This window comes from Prionailurus bengalensis, chromosome D1 (genome assembly GCF_016509475.1).
Source record: "Prionailurus bengalensis isolate Pbe53 chromosome D1, Fcat_Pben_1.1_paternal_pri, whole genome shotgun sequence".
NCBI classification, from domain to species: Eukaryota; Metazoa; Chordata; class Mammalia; order Carnivora; family Felidae; genus Prionailurus; species Prionailurus bengalensis.
The window spans coordinates 20,677,159-20,694,803 of NC_057346.1; the positions used below are offsets into that span (position 1 = coordinate 20,677,159).

The following is a 17,645-nucleotide window of genomic DNA, read 5'->3' on the forward strand; positions in this document are numbered from 1 at the left end:
ACACTGTCAGTACGGAAAGGGCTTGAACCCGCAAACCATGAGATCATGACCTGAGCTGAAACCAACTAGTCGGATGCTTAACTGACTGAGCCACCCACATGCCCTAACCCTGAGAGAATTCTTCATTCAGCAACACAAGGACTACAAATCACTGACCGGCTGTCCCCTTTCTGCCTGAGACGATGTCCTACCTTGTCTTAGGAGCCCGGCTCCCTTGAACTTGCTGGCATGATAGGGGACTTGCCCTAGGTGGGCGTGGTGGGTGCTGCTGGACAAAGAAGCCCACTGGGGGTGCAAACCCGTAGCTGGGTGGGGTTCCCTGTCTTCCAGATGAAGGACTCTCTCATCAATCTTCAGAACGGCATCAGGTCCCGCGACTACACATCAGGAAGTGAAGAGAAGAGGAACCGCTATCACTGACCAGGCAGGAGCAGGGGTGGCTGCAAGAGGCCTGTGCAATACGTGTACATAGACCATATAAATATATATATATAAATATATATATATAAAGAATATAAATATATATATATTATATACAGATTTTAAAAAGAGATAATGCCTATGTACCAGGGAGAAGGAGCCGGACGGCCTCCTGTGCTGGCCGGGCCGAGGGGCCGAGGAGGGCAGGGACCACCTCTCAGCACCGACCTCCCCTGATCCTCCTCCTCCCCATCCCTTCCCCCACCCCCAACCCTTTCCCTCACTGGCCGTCCTTGGCTCTGAGAAGGGAAATGTTGTTGAGCCAAAGTTATGCCTGTGAAGACCCTGGGGTCTCGAAGTCTCAAGGGGGCATTGCTTAAGGTGCTTCATTCCCCAGTCCTCTTTTGATTTGTCTCCAAAATAAACGAGAATCTCCCCCCCCCCCCCCCCCCTCCGCGCTTCCCCAGGTGCTCTCTTGTGAACAGGAAGCATCCAGGGCAGGAGCCCAATCAAAAGTCTGCCACCTGAGGCCACGCCCCCAGCCCGGTTGGGGGTTGGAGGGCTGGGAAGGCTGTGCCTGCGTGATTGGGCTTTGTAGCTGAAGGCTCCCCTGGGGACTTGTGTACCTAACGGTGTTCTCCTCCATCACCCCTGCACCTTCCCCTAACCCGTGTAGGGTGTGGACCCAATAAGGGCTGGGAATTTCTGACCTTCCCACCCCCCTTCTCTCTGGTCTTCTCCCAGGCTGGATCTGGGTGAAGTGTCACTTTTTAGTGCCTAAAGCCCTATTTTTTCTCTGTGCCCTAAGAGCACACATTGTTTATTAGCCAGGATGGAGCATTTTTGATCTTGTTAAACCCCTTTTTAAGTGGTTATAAGCAAGGAGGGCCTGTGGCTCTAATTCCTTCGTTTTGAGCTGTCCATTTGATTTCCGGGACGATCCAGGGTGCCCTAGGGACGTCCGGGGTTTGGGAGAGTGAGTGCTCTCACATTGTACATATTGTGGGTTCATACGGAACGCTGTGTAAGTAGTGAGCAACTTGGTGAGTGCTCACTTGGCTGCCAGCATCGTTTACTCTAAGAGAAGAGCCAACTTTAGTCAAGGGAGACACCGGAGACCTTCTGCACAAGGAAGGAGACCTAGGCTTTTGGAAGGAATACATTTGGGAAACGTGCGTGCATTTGTGAAGGAAAAGGCCTGATTGAGTCTCTGCCCTTTGGAGGCCATTCCAAATCCTGTTTCTAAGACTTAGGAGAATTCTGGTAAAGGGGGCAAAGCCTTCTCTGGTCTCTGGCCCCAGGGAGGTATGAGAGCACTAGGGAGGAGAAAGTGAGTCATCCAGATCCATTTTGGAGTTGGTTCACTAGGATTCGTGCACACTAGGAGTTGGTTCACTAGGATTCAGATAATGACCTCTTTCTGACCTCGTTGGGCCCTTGTAGCCACGATTACCATTTTTTATTCACTAACTGCTATTCTAACATATAATGACCAGAGGGATCCTGCCAGCCCCAGGCAGAGCTCACAGTGCTCAGTCAGGAAAGGATTGTACCAGTTTGGCAAGGAAAGTTCTTTTAGATTGCTCATTATTTTAGTGGGCCTCTTGATGCGAGGGACAGAAGAAACGCAGGGCTTCTCACTGATGTGGCCCAAAAGAAGGGCAAGTTGTGTTCTTCTCTTGGAATGGCCGGAGCATCCCACTTTTATAATCAAAGACAAGTTTTTGACTTTTTAGTCTGAGAATATGGCCTTATTATTGCCCTAAGAGCAGGAATGCATGCCCCAGGGGAGTAGGCTGAGAAGGCTCCACAGAATCAGCTAGAATTGATATCCCTCCTCTAGAAAAGGAGATGTGAGGGTGCATAATCCTTGGGAAGGGTGCATAGGCCCACGGGTCAGTGGGTCACCACTCACTCTTGTCCGGGGCTTTGAATGGGAGACACCCTGGTGAGGGTCAGGGCTCGTGGGCCCTGGGCCAAAGGAGGAATAGTGCAGACTGCTAGAAATTTTCCTGGTGCAGTGGCCAGAAGCCAAAATTAGTCTCAGAAACTTTTGAAAGCAAAAATGGTAAATTCTCTAACTTAATCCATGTACAATTATTTATCTAAATCCATTCAATTGTTGAAGGTCCCATGGTGGGACCTCTGGGGTGACTTACAAAGGGTTCTCTGCCGGCAGTAAAGTAATACAAGTGGGCCTGGCTACGCAGAGTTGCTCAGCTTTTGCTTTACCTCTTCAGCCATTCCAGGGAGGAGTAGGTAACAGGGAGGGACGCATTTAGTATGTCCAAGGAATCATGATGGTTTCTGGGGGTGTGAGCCTGGGAGACAGAGTCTACACACAGGGAACGTCCCTCCACCTGCCTCTTTCCTAGGAATCATGATCTCTCGGGTGGGCACTCTCTGATATAATAACGTTTTAAACCTTCAAACCAGGAGAAAGCTCAGCACCTCTGTTGACTCCCAAACTAAAGCTTCCCCCCTCCCTCCCCCCCGCTTATTCAATAGCCTGTCAAAGAAAAGGGATTCATCTTCCAGCCAGTGCTTTGTTTTTGTTCATGTAAGAATTCTGGTCACATAGGAGTCTTTATGTGAGGATTTCTGTCGTAACAATTGAGAGCTTGCGCTCAAAGATTTTGCAAAGTTTCTAACCAGATGGCAAACAACTACTGGGTCTATACTTCCAACTGCAGTGTACTTGAAGGGATTAAGATTGGCCTTGGAGAATCCACTCGTGTCTACAACTCGTCCGTCCCCCGTCCACCTCCCTGGCACAGGGGCAACAAGACCGGCAACCTGAAGCTGTCTGTAAGGGCACTGGGCTGAGTCAGAAGACCTGGGCCCGAGGCCTGGCTCTGCTCTTAGACAAGTCCCTTCCCCTTTCTGAACATAAGTATCCTCATTTGTAACAGGAAGGGGGGTAGGCTAGACTGTCTCGAAGATAGGTTCTAGCTGAGCATTGTCTTGGAGGCTGGGTCAGAGACTGACAAGGCAGGGCTTTCTCAAACGTGGAAGGTGCTCTGCCAGAAGAGAACAAGCGTCTGGGCTAGAGCTTCCCTGGTGTTTAGAGGGGTAATAGGACAGCATCAGGGCTCCCAAGAAATCCAGGGTAGTTAACTTTCTTCTTTATGGGCTGGCAGGACTAGGGAGGCCTAGTGAGGTAGGGAAGGGGAGATCAGGTTTGTCGTATTTCCCAGTATTAACCTAGGAGGGTGGTTCTTCCTTTGTTGGCTTAGTCTTTGGGAAGGGACTTTCTCTAAGTTGGGAGGAGGATAATGATGGCAAGAATGGCACCATCTTGGATTGAGCTCATCTTTTGTCTCTAGGCTATAAAGCCTTTCATCTGTCCATCCTTCCTCCTCCTTGCTAGAAGAAACACTGGAGAGAAGCCATTCCTGGCCCTAGCACTTCTCTTTTGGCTCAATTCAAACCTTGTTGGGTTTTAGATTAATTGTGAACCTTTGGCTAAAATCCTTGGGTTGCTTTAGAGCACTGACCCTAAGAATCTGGGATTTTAGGAAGGGGGAGGGGGATCAAGAAACCTCAAAGAGGAATGCTTTGCTAGAAATGGCTTCCCTCTGTGTCCCTCTCCCTGATCCATGCTTGAACCATGTCTAAATCATTTGTGGACAGCATTTTTAGGGTGAAATCTTGCAGAAAGGACTAGGGGAAGACTCTTTCTAGACTATTTGTGGTCCCAGAAGGATGCTTTCTGTGCCATACTGTGCTGTTGCTTTAGCTCTGCAGGGCAGCCAAAGCCAGCCCTTCCTCTCTAGGGCCCCCAGGTGGCAGGGCTGTGGTCTCCCTCCCCACACCCCCGGACCCCACCTCCCCACTCTAGTCGGAAACTTGAGAACCTGGCTTCCTGACTCTCTCCTCCCCCACCCTTTGTCTCTAGGCTGTGGGACAATCATCCCATCCACCACTTGACATCCTTGACCCTTGTCCCCCAGCCTCCAGCAGGCTATCCCCACTCCCTCCACCTCTATGTTTTCTTCCAGAAGATGCGTTTTGGGTCCGAGTGGAGCGATTTTCTGGAAGGCCGTCTTTTTAACGCCCCTGCTTCCCTGATGTGGAGTAGGGATTTGCACAAGGTGTAGAGAGCTCCCTCCCCACCTCTCTGCCCAGCCTTGTTACCTCACTCCTGCTCCAGCCATGGCTGCAATGGGCCCAGCCAGCTCCCTGTCTCGGTATTCTGTACGACAGCTCAGGGGTCTTGGGCATTGTTTTCTGTTGTGACTTGAGGTCCTCAGCAGGCCTGGGAGCCTGGATTGGAGCCTTGGCTGCTGGCGAGAAGCACCTTGCCTGCCAAGAGGAGCTGATGCCAGACGATCTACCCGACATGTGAAAGCATAAAGAATATTGTCATCTCTGCCCCTTGGCCCCCTTGCTTCCCTCGACACAGTGAGACGCTGCAGAAGCAAAATGGCGGCCTCTGCTCCAGGCAAGACAGCTGGCTGTCTGGGGAGTTGGCCCTGGGCTTGGATGCCACGTGCTGAGATCGCGTAACAAAAGCAACCATATTTGCCAACGGTAGTGTGTGGCTCCCCACATGTCCCTATCCTGCACTCTAGGGCCAGACCACTCTCTGCATGGACCAGATCATCTTCCCAAACCCATGGTGCTTTTCCCCCCACTCAGCCTAGACTTCAAGGTGGGGAGGATGGGTCAGAGGCCATAGTGGCCCCTGGATAATCCTGACAAGGGGTGGAGTGGGGTGAGGCAGAGGGAGCAGCCCCCAACACCTGCACTGGGCCATATATGGGAAAGAACACAGGTTGATTGCAGTCGAGTTGTCTGGCCATCTGTATTTGGATCTATAACTGTACTTTGCCTGGCGCTGTGCGCAAGGTCTGAAAACTTAACTGCTATTACCTAGAAACCATACACGGCTTCCCAGCCAAATCTTAATGTAAAGTAGCTAGAGCCATGGAAGTACAGTATGAATTAAAAGAAAAAGTATTGAACTACAAATAATAAATGGTCTGTGTGTTTATTGCTGGACTCATCAGCACTCATTGTCCCAAATGTTTTCGGTTCTCCCAGATGTGATGAGGGCAAGGTCCAAAGACGTGTGTGTATAGGCATGCTGATACATATATGCACAGCCATCCACCCAACATCTAGGACACCCTTTCCTGGGGAGGGAGGCAGCCTGATAAAGTTGAATGGATGAGTTTTGGAATCATACCTGAGTAGAGATTTTAGCATCACTGTTTATCAGCTGTGTGACCTTGGTCCCCAGCCGTTATTCCAAGCCTCAGTTGTTTCGAGATAATATAAAACTGTGTGTGTGTGTGTGTGTGTGTGTGTGTGTGTGTGTGTTTCTTAGTATAGTGCCTGGTACCATACTGAGATAATTTTTATTCCATTATTAACCAGTACTATTATTATAGGAGCATATGGTAGACTGAATCCCAACAACAACTTCTTATGTAACTTTTCCCTTTTGTGCCTTGGCATTTCCAGGAAGGTGGACATTGAGAGACAGCTTTGCTCTATTTCCTTAACCTAGACCGGTAAGGGAGTTAGCCCCTTGCCACCTGGTGGGAAACTTTCTTGGTGTCAGGCAGGAGAGGACTATTGACTCTTTTATTTGGGGGGGGGGGGGGGGGGGGGCAGGAGAAGAGGGAAAGAGCAGCTAGATCACACATTTATGGTGTTTAATTCAGACTGTTAAATGCATTTTTCATCGCCTGGGAAAATGTCCACTGATGGTGAGTTCAGGAATTGATGCAGGCTGGAGGGGGAGGTCGAGGCCATAGTATTCGTGGCAGACGCACATTGTAGAGGAAAACCAGAGCAAGCTGTGTGTAGAGACACTTTATTGACACGAACAGGGTATTTCCTGAAAAACACTACATACTGCCATTAGGTTGTCGAGAGCTTGGGTGATCAGGAACAACATTGCTAGAGTTCAGAAAAAGATTGGCTGTGGAAAATGAAGAAAAAGCACTATGAAGGTGACAATGTGGTAAGGAGATCCATCAGTTGAAAGACCTCAGGAGTTTACTAATGGTATCTGATGGTGTTTCCCAAACCTACAAGCACGGTGCTTCTGTGGCCTCCCTCCCCATCACACACGCTGACATCAGATGCAGCTCTTGCCTAATGGTGACTCGGGGTCTGTAAGGGAGACGTATTACCAGTGTTGAGGCTTATCTGGGCTGTGATCGGGATTGAGTTTGATTACTACGACTCAGACTTGCTGCACGTACTTATCTACTGGGTCCTACTAAACTCAAGTAAGATAACTCAACATGAGTTCTCTGCTATGGTGGAGTTTCAGAGATTAGGACAAGTTTGGATGATGGTATTTTTCAGACCTAAGACCACGGGGCACACTGAGGCTCTAGATTGGTGCTCCAGGCAGAGTGGTGCTGAAATGCAGAATGGATGGATGATTGGAGGATGAACACAGTACTACTCAGATACACTCACAGTGACTAGGTGAATTCACTGACTTGGGGATCTTTCATTTATAAAAGGAGGGGTGAGGAAGGCTTCATTTTACTGTACTTTTCTATTTTTTTGTTAATTTGGGAAAGGAGAACCAAGATCTATTCTGAAATGTGTCTAACTTTTGCTTTTTCCTACAAAGATGCCAGTTACACAGCCTTTCCCCTCTGACTGATGTCAGGTTCACAGATTCTGAGTTGGGTGTACTTTCGTTTTTGATCTAGTAGTTTCCTAGGAAGAGGAGGGAGCTACTGTCTCTTGTCTTAACCATTCGTTGCTATACACATGTATCCAGCATATTCCTGCTTTGAAAAATTCCTTTCCTACTAACATCTAGTCGGGCGTCGAAGGAGAAACCAGAAACTCAAAGAGAAATCTGGGTGTGTGGATGTTGGGGGATGGAGAAAATAAGGGAAAATGCTTTTAAACAAACAAAATAAAGGTGGGAGTAGGTACAGGCAGTGTCTGTCACAGTATGTCCACACAGGAGTCAGGGCTGTGATATGAGACTGAGCTAGCAGTAAAGGTCAGTAGGACAGGGTGTATACAGTGCCAACTGATTTGAGCAGGGTCAAGTTCTTGGCTGTTAAGCAGTAGGAAAGGAAAATAAGACCCAAGCCTGGCCTGGTCTTTAGTGAATTGTGTTATTGAGGATTGGTCATGGAAAATATCCAGCACCAAGATAACAGATGGGGTTCCTAAAGTGATAATAGCCCTTGAGAACATTTCTAAGCCCTTTATAGGAACAGCATGCCAGATGAAGTTTCCAGAGCAATGCACATTTGGTCTGGGTCCTCTAGGAATATGGGGAGCAGGGAGGATTTGAAGCAGGTTGGGGGTCACACTACCCTTAGTTCTGTAGTCCTGATCAAGTCTCCCAAGAAGGAGTTGAATTACGCTAAGGGAGAAAGAGTGACGTGGAAACCAACTAGAAAGAGAAAACCAAAATGAGATGGACTCTCAAAGCACATTAGGAGCACTGGCTAAGAAGCAAAGCGGTAGAGGAGCCGTCGGGTGGCACTAGGGGTGAGAGAAGACGTCAGACATCTCAGGACAAGCAGGAGAGGCAAAGGTGAGGCAAAAGCTCATCAATGAGAGGAAACGATGCAGCTGTGATCAAAGTGGAAAAAGGAACCGAGCTCTCCACTTACTGGCTGTATGACCTTAGCATGTGGTAAAGCTTCTTAGCCTCCAGCAGCCTCAGTGTGCTTGCTCACTTGTGATGTGGGTATCAGTAATACCCACCCCACAGGGCTAGCTGTGGAGAGCTAAGGTAACAGAAACGAAAGCACTTTGTAAACCATATTGCTCTAATGACAGAATTGAGAATGAGAAGGGTTGAGAAGTTAAGAAAAAAAAAAAAGATTACCTGTAAAACGTAAATAAGGGCAGGGGGTGGGGGGGAGATGGGAGGTGCCATTCAGTTCATTAAATACCACTCAGGAAATATCTGGGGTGGGCTTTTTAAAAAGAAAACAAAAAGGCAGCCATCATGCATATGACTTGATTTTGAGTCCGATGCTTAGATGCATTGTCTACTGGAAGCAAGAGGAAGGTGGGGTGATAGGAAGTAGCTCGCTCCTACTGAAAGCTTAGCCATCCACCAGCCACGGGATCAGGAGAACCGCACAGTAGTCCACGCCTATTCTCTATAAAGTACGAAAAATGATCTATATTCTGTCCCCGATTTCAGAGGAATCATGTGCAAAGTTACCAATGAGAAAGGCCGTAAGTTTACTGCAAGTATTTTCTTCAATAAAATTGGACTCTTGAACGTGTGAACAAGGACTTGTGTCAAGTACTTCCCCAAGAATGGAAGAGTTGGAAAAAAAATGAGTTCGTCGGGTGAGGCCCAAAGACAGAGGAGTGTGATCTTTCTTCATGAATTCCCCCAGATCTGAGGGACACCTGTCATTGAGTCCCAGCCACTTGCATGTTCTCAGAACCCATGAAGCAGCCTTCCCCTCGGTCACTAGGTGCTGAAGGACATCACATTTGGACCAGTCACTGAAAACGAAACGAGATACTGACTGAAAGTTTTCCAGTGTCCCTGTGCTCTCCCAAAATCTAGAAAGGAAAGAAACCCTCAACAACTAGACATCATGGATTCACCTAGCCCATCCTGCCCCTATCACTTCACTCATTCTCTCATCATCCTTCTCAGACTAAAAAGCACGTTTCTTAGTTTAAATATTCCCAGATGCAGTCTCTGGAGGATTTTTCAGAGTCACAAATCTTTTCACTAAGGAAACTCTTCATGTCTACCCCATGTCCTCCTCTCTGCCTTTTGGCTAGTTTCCAGGTGTGTGGGTCTATCAGAGTTAACCTCAGCCAGACAGTCCACCCCTGTGTTTGTGAAAGAGGCATGGCTGTAGCCAAACTCAGTTTCAAGGTCTTTTTGAAACCAAAATTATCCCATCTCTGAAAGTGTCAAGTGGGAAGCGCCTAAGGCTTACTATGTTCCAGTTTATCCTCTGAAATCTCTTAGTTGAGCCCTGAGTCTCAGTTGCCTCCTGTAAAAGGAGGGATAATACTGACCTACAGGAATTTTGAGGAAAAGAATTTAGAAATTTCCGTTTCAATGCCCACAAGAATATAATGCTTCCCAGCCATCTCAGATGGTGTGCTCCACTTGGAAGGCACACATACATTACCCTAATAGGGTGATGAACATGTTGCATGACTTTTAAGGGCCACTTCTGTCTTTGGCTTCTTGAAGGGCTGAGGCCAACCTAGTCCTTAGAGACCTATTGGGATCTAGCCCCAGAGTACCAAGTTCCAGAGAACATCTTGGTCCATGCTTAAACTTTCTAAAATCTATCACTGAAGATCCTAGAAAGGCATGCTTTGCTCTGATGCTCTAGTCAAGTGGGCCAGGAACTTGGTGGGGGGTGGGGGTGGAGGGACTGATTTCAAGGAACCCCACTTCATGATGCTCCTGCTTTAACCAAATTAATCATTCTTCCTTCCATTAAGACATCCATTCACTTGCAACAAAGAATGAGCCAGTTCCAACCAGTTAGGGACAGAGGGGTGTGCCATCTTCAGCATTTGTACAAAGTCATTTGGAGCACAGGGAAATCCACTTGGCATGGGAGCTCCTTGCTTGAAAGCTGGAACAGGGTGAGGTTCAGTCCGTGTAGAAATGTTTACTCCTCAGTACTGGCCAAGTCTTATGGTGTGTAGAGGTCTGATGGAGTTAGAAGTCAGAGGTGAAAGTTCAGAGGTGAGCGGATGCATGATGAATGAATAGGAGGATGGATGCATGAAGGGAAGTGATCTGGCCCCTGGGGCACCCTCCTGATGCTGTTAACATCGCTGAACCTGGAATATCCAGTCCCTCAGTGTTCAGCCCACCTACCAACAATAAAACAACTCACTGAGAATTTCCAGCCTGGCCCAGTCCAGGCCAGCCAAAGACACTGACCAAATCCACAATCCTTACAAAGGAGGGAGTGGGGGGACTACTTTTTGTCACTGTGGGTAAGAAGTTCACATTGCTCAGGCCAAAGCAATTCACTTTCTGAAGGGCTTGACGTCACAGAGAGCTTTGTGACCTGGATATCGACTTTAAGAAGTACCCCGAGGGTGGGAACTCTGGGTAGGGTAGAAATCTACGGGGTCAAATTTAAAGTCACTTGGGTGTGGGTGACCAAGTCACTTGTACAAGCTGCCATCCTTATCCACCTTCGCCTGCCCTTCCCTGTACATCACCTCAGTCACACCCTTCTATTCCTCCACTGGTACCGCAGAGTTCTCTTTGTTCTCTGATGGGATGGCAAGGTAGTCAGACCTGGAGGAGGGCAGATGGGGGGAGAGAATCAATACTTTAGTACCCAGGGGTGGGAACACAAGAAAAGGGAAAGAACAAGGAAACAGGAACAAGGACATCTATAGAATAGCTCTGCGTTTCCTTCTTCCTGTGTGTCCCAAGAGAAAACTAGAATGGTCCTTTCATAGGGAACTAGAATAATAGGTGTTTTTATTTTTTCCCTCCACTAGCAGTGTGTGAATCTTCCCATTTATCCACATGGATCTCAGGACTTCTTATTGTTAGATTAAAATGTTGGCCAAACTGATGGATGTGAAATTACATCCATCTTTAATATTTATTTAGTTGCTTTAATATTTATTTCCCTGATCACTGCTGATGTACATTTTTCATAAGATTATAGGCTATTTGGATTACTGCTTCTGTAATTAGACTGTTCATCTGCTTTGGCAGCTTTCCTTCTGAGATGTCTCTCTCATGGATTTTTCTTCGATGGTTTTGTGTCTTGAAAATATCTTCTCCCAGTCCGTGGTTTCTCTCTAAACTTTGTTTATGGATTCTTGTAATGAACAAAAGATTTTTAGATATAGTGTCGTGAAAATTATCCATTTTTCCTCTCTGTGTGTAATGAAGATACTGTCTTATATTCCCTTAATAGAATGTTCAAGTTTTACGTTTTATCTCATCTCTACATCCACTTACAACTTATTTTTGTTTACTGTGAGAGATGGGGACTCTTACTTTCTTTTCCATATGCATAAGGAATCATACTTCTACCATATATTGGAGAGTTCATTCTTCCCTAAGTGATTGTGGTGCCACTTCTGTCATATATTATATAAAATTGTATGTACACATTTATCTATTTGGGGGCTCTCTGTTTTATTCTCTTTGTGCTGTATGCCTAAGACAGTATCAACAAATTCTTTAATTTCTCTATAAGAAATCTTCATATCTGACAGGAAAAGTCCTACCAGCCACCTTCCTTAAGTATTGTTCTTTTTTTGAAATAGGCAAACTATGGCTCGTAAACTAAGAACGGTTGTAAGGGTTATGAACAAAGAGGAAAAACCAAAGAACAATATACAACAGAGACCCTGTGTAGCCTGCAAAGCCTAAAATATTCACTACCTGGCCATTGCTTGGTTTAGACTAGTGTTGGCCCTTTGCTCTTCCATGTGACTTTTAAGATCAGCTAATTGAGTTCCTTGAACAGTCTAATGGGTGTTTTGATTGAAATGTCATTGAATTTGCAGACTAATTTAGGAGACAATTGCCGTGTTTACAACAGCGAGCTTTTATTCTCCATTTATTTAGGTCTTAAGTCTTTCAGTAAAGTTTTGTGCTTTTCTCCTCAAAGGTCTTGCACATTTTTATCAAATGTATTCCCAGGTACTGGAGACTGTTTGTTGCTACTGTAACAGAAATGTTTTCCAATGTTTTCAATATTTAAATGTTTTTCTAAATTTTTGTGGCTGGAACCATAGGTGGTTTTTATACTTTTATGTTGTGATTTGTATCAACAGTCTTGTGGAACATTCTCACTCACTCTAATGGTTTGTCTGTAGATTCCATTGTATTTTCTATGTAGGTGGTAGAGGGGGTCATGGAAAGGATGTGGCTGCCAGGTGACCTGTAAGCTGGACCCCAGCAATCAGGGGCTCCCCCTTCCACTTTCCTTGGGGTGTCCCTTCCAGTTGCCTTCCCCACTCCCAGAAGCTGCCCCAAGGCCCCATCTTAGGACACGGATGTGGTGTTAAGACTATCTGGACAATATACATGTCCGAACCCAGCTAAGGCCTCTCTACATAAACCTTTAAGATTCTGGCAGGCTTATCTTGTGGCTGCCCTAGAAAAGCCTTCCGTTCGCACCCTGGTGCACTCAACCTGCCAGCTCCCAATCCGGGGTGGCCTGTGTCTTCCTTCAGTCTCTCCCTGCCTTCCGTGTATGGGGGCAGGTTTCAGGTGACACCCGGGAAGCTCCATAGGAGGTTTCAAACCAACAGTAGATAATTATACTGGGTGTGAATCATGATTCTTTAGTTTCTTCCCTTACAATTTTTACTCTTTTTTTCCCCTTTGTATTTACTTAGTACACTACCTACAAACTGCAATATAATATTAATAGAAGCAGGGAGACGTGTCTAATATTATAACACAGATGGTATTTGCTGGAGGTTATCTCAGTGGCTGCCATTTATCACTTTAAAGATGATTGGTGTTTGATTCTTTTTTTAATGTTTATTTTTGAGAGAGAGAGACAGAGCGTGAGCAGGCAAGGGGCAGAGAGAGGGGGAGACACATTATCCAATGCATGTTCCAGGCTCTGAGCTGTCAGCACAGAGCCCAATGCAGGGCTCGAACTCACAAACCGTGAGATCATGACCTGAGCTGAAGTTGGAAACTCAACCAACTGAGCCACCCAAGCAACCCTGATTGGTGTTTACATTTAATATTTATCCTGCTCAGGACATGTGTGCTTCCTGAATCTGAGAAGTCATGCTCTGTTTAGCCATTGTATCTCCGAATATTGTTTCTCCTCCATTTTCTCTATTCTATTCTTTTTTTTTAATCGTTAATTTTATTTTTTTTAAATTTACATCCAAATTAGTTAGCATATAGTGCAACAGTGATTTCAGGAGTAGATTCCTTAATGCCCCTTACCCATTTAGCCCATCCCCCCACACACACCCTCTGTTAGGTGTTACCCATTTAGCCCATCCCCCCTCCAATAGCCCTCTGTTTATTCTCCATATTTGAGTCTCTTATCTTTTGTCCCCCTCTCTGTTTTAATATTATTTTTGCTTCCCTTCCCTTGTGTTCATCTGTTCTGTGTCTTAAAGTCCTCACATGAGTGAAGTCATATGATATTTGTCTTTCTCTGACTAATTTTGCTTAGCATAATACCCTCCAGTTCCATCCACATAATTGCAAATGGCAAGATTTCATTCTTTTTGATTGCCAAGTAATACTCCATTGTATATATATACCACATCTTCTTTATCCATTCATCCATTTATAGACATTTGGGCTCCTTCCACACTTTGGCTATTGTGGATAGTGCTGTTATAAACATTGGGGTGCATGTGTCCCTTTGGAACAGCACACCCGTATCCCTTGGATAAATACCTAGTAGTGCAATTGCTGGGTCGTAGGGTAGTTCTAATTTTAGTTTTTTGAGGAACCTCCATACTGTTTTCCAGAGTGGCTGCACCAGCTTGCATCGCCACCAACAATGCAAAAGAGATCCTCTTTCTCCACATCCTCACCAACATCTGTTGTTGCCTGAGTTGTTAATGTTAGCCATTCTGACAGGTGTGAGGTGGTATCTCATTGTGGTTTTGATTTGTATTTCCCTGGTGATGAGTGATGTTGAGCAGTTTTTCCTGTGTCGGTTCGCCATCTGGATGTCTTTTTTGGAGAAGTGTCTATTCGTGACTTTTGCCCATTTCTTCACTGGATTATTGTTTTGGGTGTTGAGTTGGTACGTTCTTTATAGATTTTGGATACTAACCCTTTATCTGATATGTCATTTGCAAACATCTTCTCCCATTCTGTCAGTTGCCTTTTAGTTTTGCTGATTGTTTCCTTCGCTGTGCAGAAGCTTTTTATTTTGATGAGGTTCCAGTAGTTCATTTTTGCTTTTGTTTCCCTTGCCTCCAGAGACATGTTGAATAAGAAGTTGCTGTGGCCAAGATCAAAGAGGTTTTTGCCTGCTTTCTCCTCGGATTTTGATGGCTTCCTGTCTTACATTTAGGTCTTTCATCCATTTCGCGTTTATTTTTGTGCATGGTGTAAGAAAGTGGGCCAGGTTCATTTTTCTACATGCCGTTGTCCAGTTTCCCCAGCACCACTTACTGAGGAGACTTTTTTCCATGGGATATTCTTTACTGCTTTGTCAAAGATTAGTTGGCCATACGTTTGTGGGTCCATTTCTGGGTTCTCTGTTCTGTTCCATTGGTCTGCGTGTCTGTTTTTGTGCCAGTACCATACTGTCTTGATGATTACAGCTTTGTAGTATAGCTTGAAGTCCGGGATTGTGATGCCTCCTGCTTTGGTTTTCTTTTTCAAGATTGCTTTGGCTATTCGGGTTTTTTTCTGATTCCAAACAAATCTTAGGGTTATTTGTTCTAGCTCTGTGAAGAATGCTGGTGTTATTTTGATAGGGATCGCATTGAATATGTAGATTGCTTTGGGTAGTATTGACATTTTAACAATATTTGTTCTTCCTATCCAGGAGCATGGAATCTTTTTCCATTTTTTTGTATGTCTTCTTCAATTTCTTTCATAAGCTTTCTATAGTTTTCAGTGTATAGATTTTTCACCTCTTTGGTTAGATTTATTCCTAGGTATTTTATGGTTTTTGGTGCAAGTATAAATGGGATCAATTCCTTCATTTCTCTTTCTGTTGCTTCATTTGGTGTATAGGAATGCAACTGATTTCTGTGCATTGATTTTATATCTTGCAACTTTGCTGAATTCATCGATCAGTTCTAGCAGGTTTTTGGTGGAATCTTTTGGGTTTTCCATATAGAGTATCATGTCATCTGTGAAGACCGAAAGTTTGACCTCCTCCTGGCTGGTTTGGATGCCTTTTATTTGTTTGTGTTGTCTTATTGCAGAGGCTAAGACTTCCAATACTATATTGAATAACAGGGACAAGAGTGGACATCCCTGTCTTGTTCCTGACCTTAAGGGGAAAGCTCTCAGTTTTTCCCCATTGAGGATGACATTAGCGTTGAGTCTTTCTTATATGGTTTTTATGATCTTGAGGTATGATCCTTCTATCCCTACTTTCTTGAGGGTTTTTATCAAGAAAGGATGCTGTATTTTGTCAAATGCTTTCTCTGCATCTATTGAGAGGATCATATGGTTCTTGTCCTTTCTTTTATTGATGTGATGAATCACATTGATTGTTTTGTGGATATTGAACCAGCCCTGCATCCTGGGTATAAAACCCACTTGGATGTGGTGAATAATTTTTTTAATGTATTGGTGGATCTGGTTGGCGAATATCTTGTTGAGGATTTTTGCATCCATGTTCATCAGGGAAATTGGTCTATAGTTCACCCTTTTAGCGGGGTCTCTGGTTTTGGAATCAAGGTAATGCTGGCTTCATAGAAAGAGTTTGGAAGTTTTCCTTCCATTTCTATTTTTTGGAACAGCTTCAAGAGAATGGGTGTTAACTCTTCCTTAAATGTTTGGTAGAATTCCCCTGGAAAGTCATCTGGCCCTGGACTCTTCTTTTTTGGGAGATTTTTGATTACTAATTCAATTTCCTTACTGGTTATGGGTCTGTTCAAATTTTCTATTTCTTCCTGTTTCAGTTTTGGTAGTGTATATGTTTCTAGGAGTTTGTCCATTTCTTCCATATTGCCCATTTTATTGGCATATAATTGTTCATAATATTCTCTTATTGTTTTTATTTCTGCTGTGTTGGTTGCAATCTCTCCTCTTTCACTCTTTTTTTTTTCTTTTAATGTTTATTCATTTTTGAGAGAGAGAGACAGAGCATGAGTGGGGGAGGGGCAGAGAGTGAGGGAGACACAGACTGTGAAGCAGACTCCAGGCTCTGAGCTGTCAGCACAGAGCCCAACGCGGGGCTTGAACTCACGGATGGACCGCAAGATCATGACCTGAGCCAAAGTCGGACGCTCAACCAACTGAGACACCCAGGCGCCCCAATCTCCTCTTTCATTCTTGATTTTATTTATTTGGGCCCTTTCCTTTTTCTTTTTGATCAAATTGGCTAATGGTTTATCAATTTTGTTAATTCTTTCAAAGAACCAGCTTCTGGTTTCATTGATCTGTTCTGTTTTTTTTGGTTTCGATAGCATTAATTTCTGCTCTGATCTTTATTATTTCCTGCCTTCTGCTGTTTTGGGGTTTTATTTGCTGTTCTTTTTCCAGCTCTTTAAGGTGTAAGTTTAGGTTGTATATCTGAGATCTTTCTTCCTTCTTTACGAAGGCCTGGATTGCTATATACTTTCCTCTTATGACTGCCTTTGCTGCGTCCCAGAGGTTTTGGGTTGTGGTGTTATCATTTTCATTGGTTTCATGAACTTTTTAATTTCCTCTTTAACTTCTTGGTTAGCCCATTCATTCTTTAGTAGGATGTTCTTTAGTCTCCAAGTGTTTCTTACCTTTCCAAGTTTTTTCTTGTGGTTGATTTCGAGTTTCATAGCATTGTGGTCTGAAAATATGCATGGTATGATCTCAGTCTTTCTGTACTTGTTGAGGGCTGTTGAGACCCAGTATGTGGTCTGTTCTGGAGAACGCTCCATGTGCACTGGAGAAGAATGTATATTCTGCCGCTTTAGGATGAAATGTTCTGAATATATCTGTTAAATCCATCTGGTCCAGTGTGTCATTCAAAGCCATTGTTTCTTTGTTGATTTTTTGATTAGAGGATCTGTCTACTGCTGTGAGTGGGGTATTGAAGTCCCCTACTATTATGGTATTACTATCAATGAGTTTCTTTATGTTTGTGATTAATTGATTTATATATTTGGGTGTTTCCACATTTGGCGCATAAATGTTAACAATTGTTAGGTCTTCTTGGTGGATAGACCCTTTAATTATGATATAATTATCATAATTCTTAATTATGATAATTAACAATAATATAAATTATAATTAATTATCATAACGATATAATGCCCTTCTTCATCTCTTGATACAGTCCTTATTTTAAAGTCTAGATTGCCCGATGTAAGTATGGCTACTCTGGCTTTCTTTTGTTGACCGTTAGCATGATAGATGGTTCTCCATCCCCTTACTTTCAATCTGAAGGTGTCATTAGGTCTGAAGTGGGTCTCTTACAAACAGCACATAGATAGATCTTGTTTTCTTATCCATTCTGTTACCTAGGTCTTTTGATTGGAGCATGGACTCATTGATGTTTAGAGTGAGTACTGAAAGATATGAATTTATTGCCATTATGTTGCTTGTAGAGTTGGAGTTTCTGGTGGTGTTCGCTAGTCCTTTCTAGTCT

The 17,645-nt window shown here is 44.5% G+C and overlaps 2 protein-coding genes across 19 annotated transcripts in view; one reads left to right on the forward strand and one right to left on the reverse strand.

Annotated features, from left to right (window-relative positions):
* The window catches only part of GRAMD1B (GRAM domain containing 1B), a 172,371-nt gene extending 166,977 nt beyond the window's left edge, over positions 1–5,394 (forward strand). For 16 of the 17 annotated variants that reach the window (XM_043579663.1, XM_043579670.1, XM_043579666.1 and 13 more), the window contains one exon: positions 331–2,889. In XM_043579663.1, coding sequence (XP_043435598.1) covers positions 331–420 — 90 coding nt within the window. In that variant the 3' untranslated portion in view covers positions 421–2,889. Of the gene's footprint in view, positions 1–330; positions 2,890–4,318 lie in introns of those variants that run through there. The other variant, XM_043579665.1, reaches the window with a different exon arrangement.
* An 834-nt stretch (positions 5,395–6,228) lies between these two features.
* The window catches only part of SCN3B (sodium voltage-gated channel beta subunit 3), a 31,301-nt gene continuing 19,884 nt past the window's right edge, over positions 6,229–17,645 (reverse strand). For both annotated transcript variants that reach the window (XM_043579683.1, XM_043579684.1), the window contains one exon: positions 6,229–10,672. In XM_043579683.1, coding sequence (XP_043435618.1) covers positions 10,609–10,672 — 64 coding nt within the window. In that variant the 3' untranslated portion in view covers positions 6,229–10,608. The remainder of the gene's footprint in view (positions 10,673–17,645) is intronic.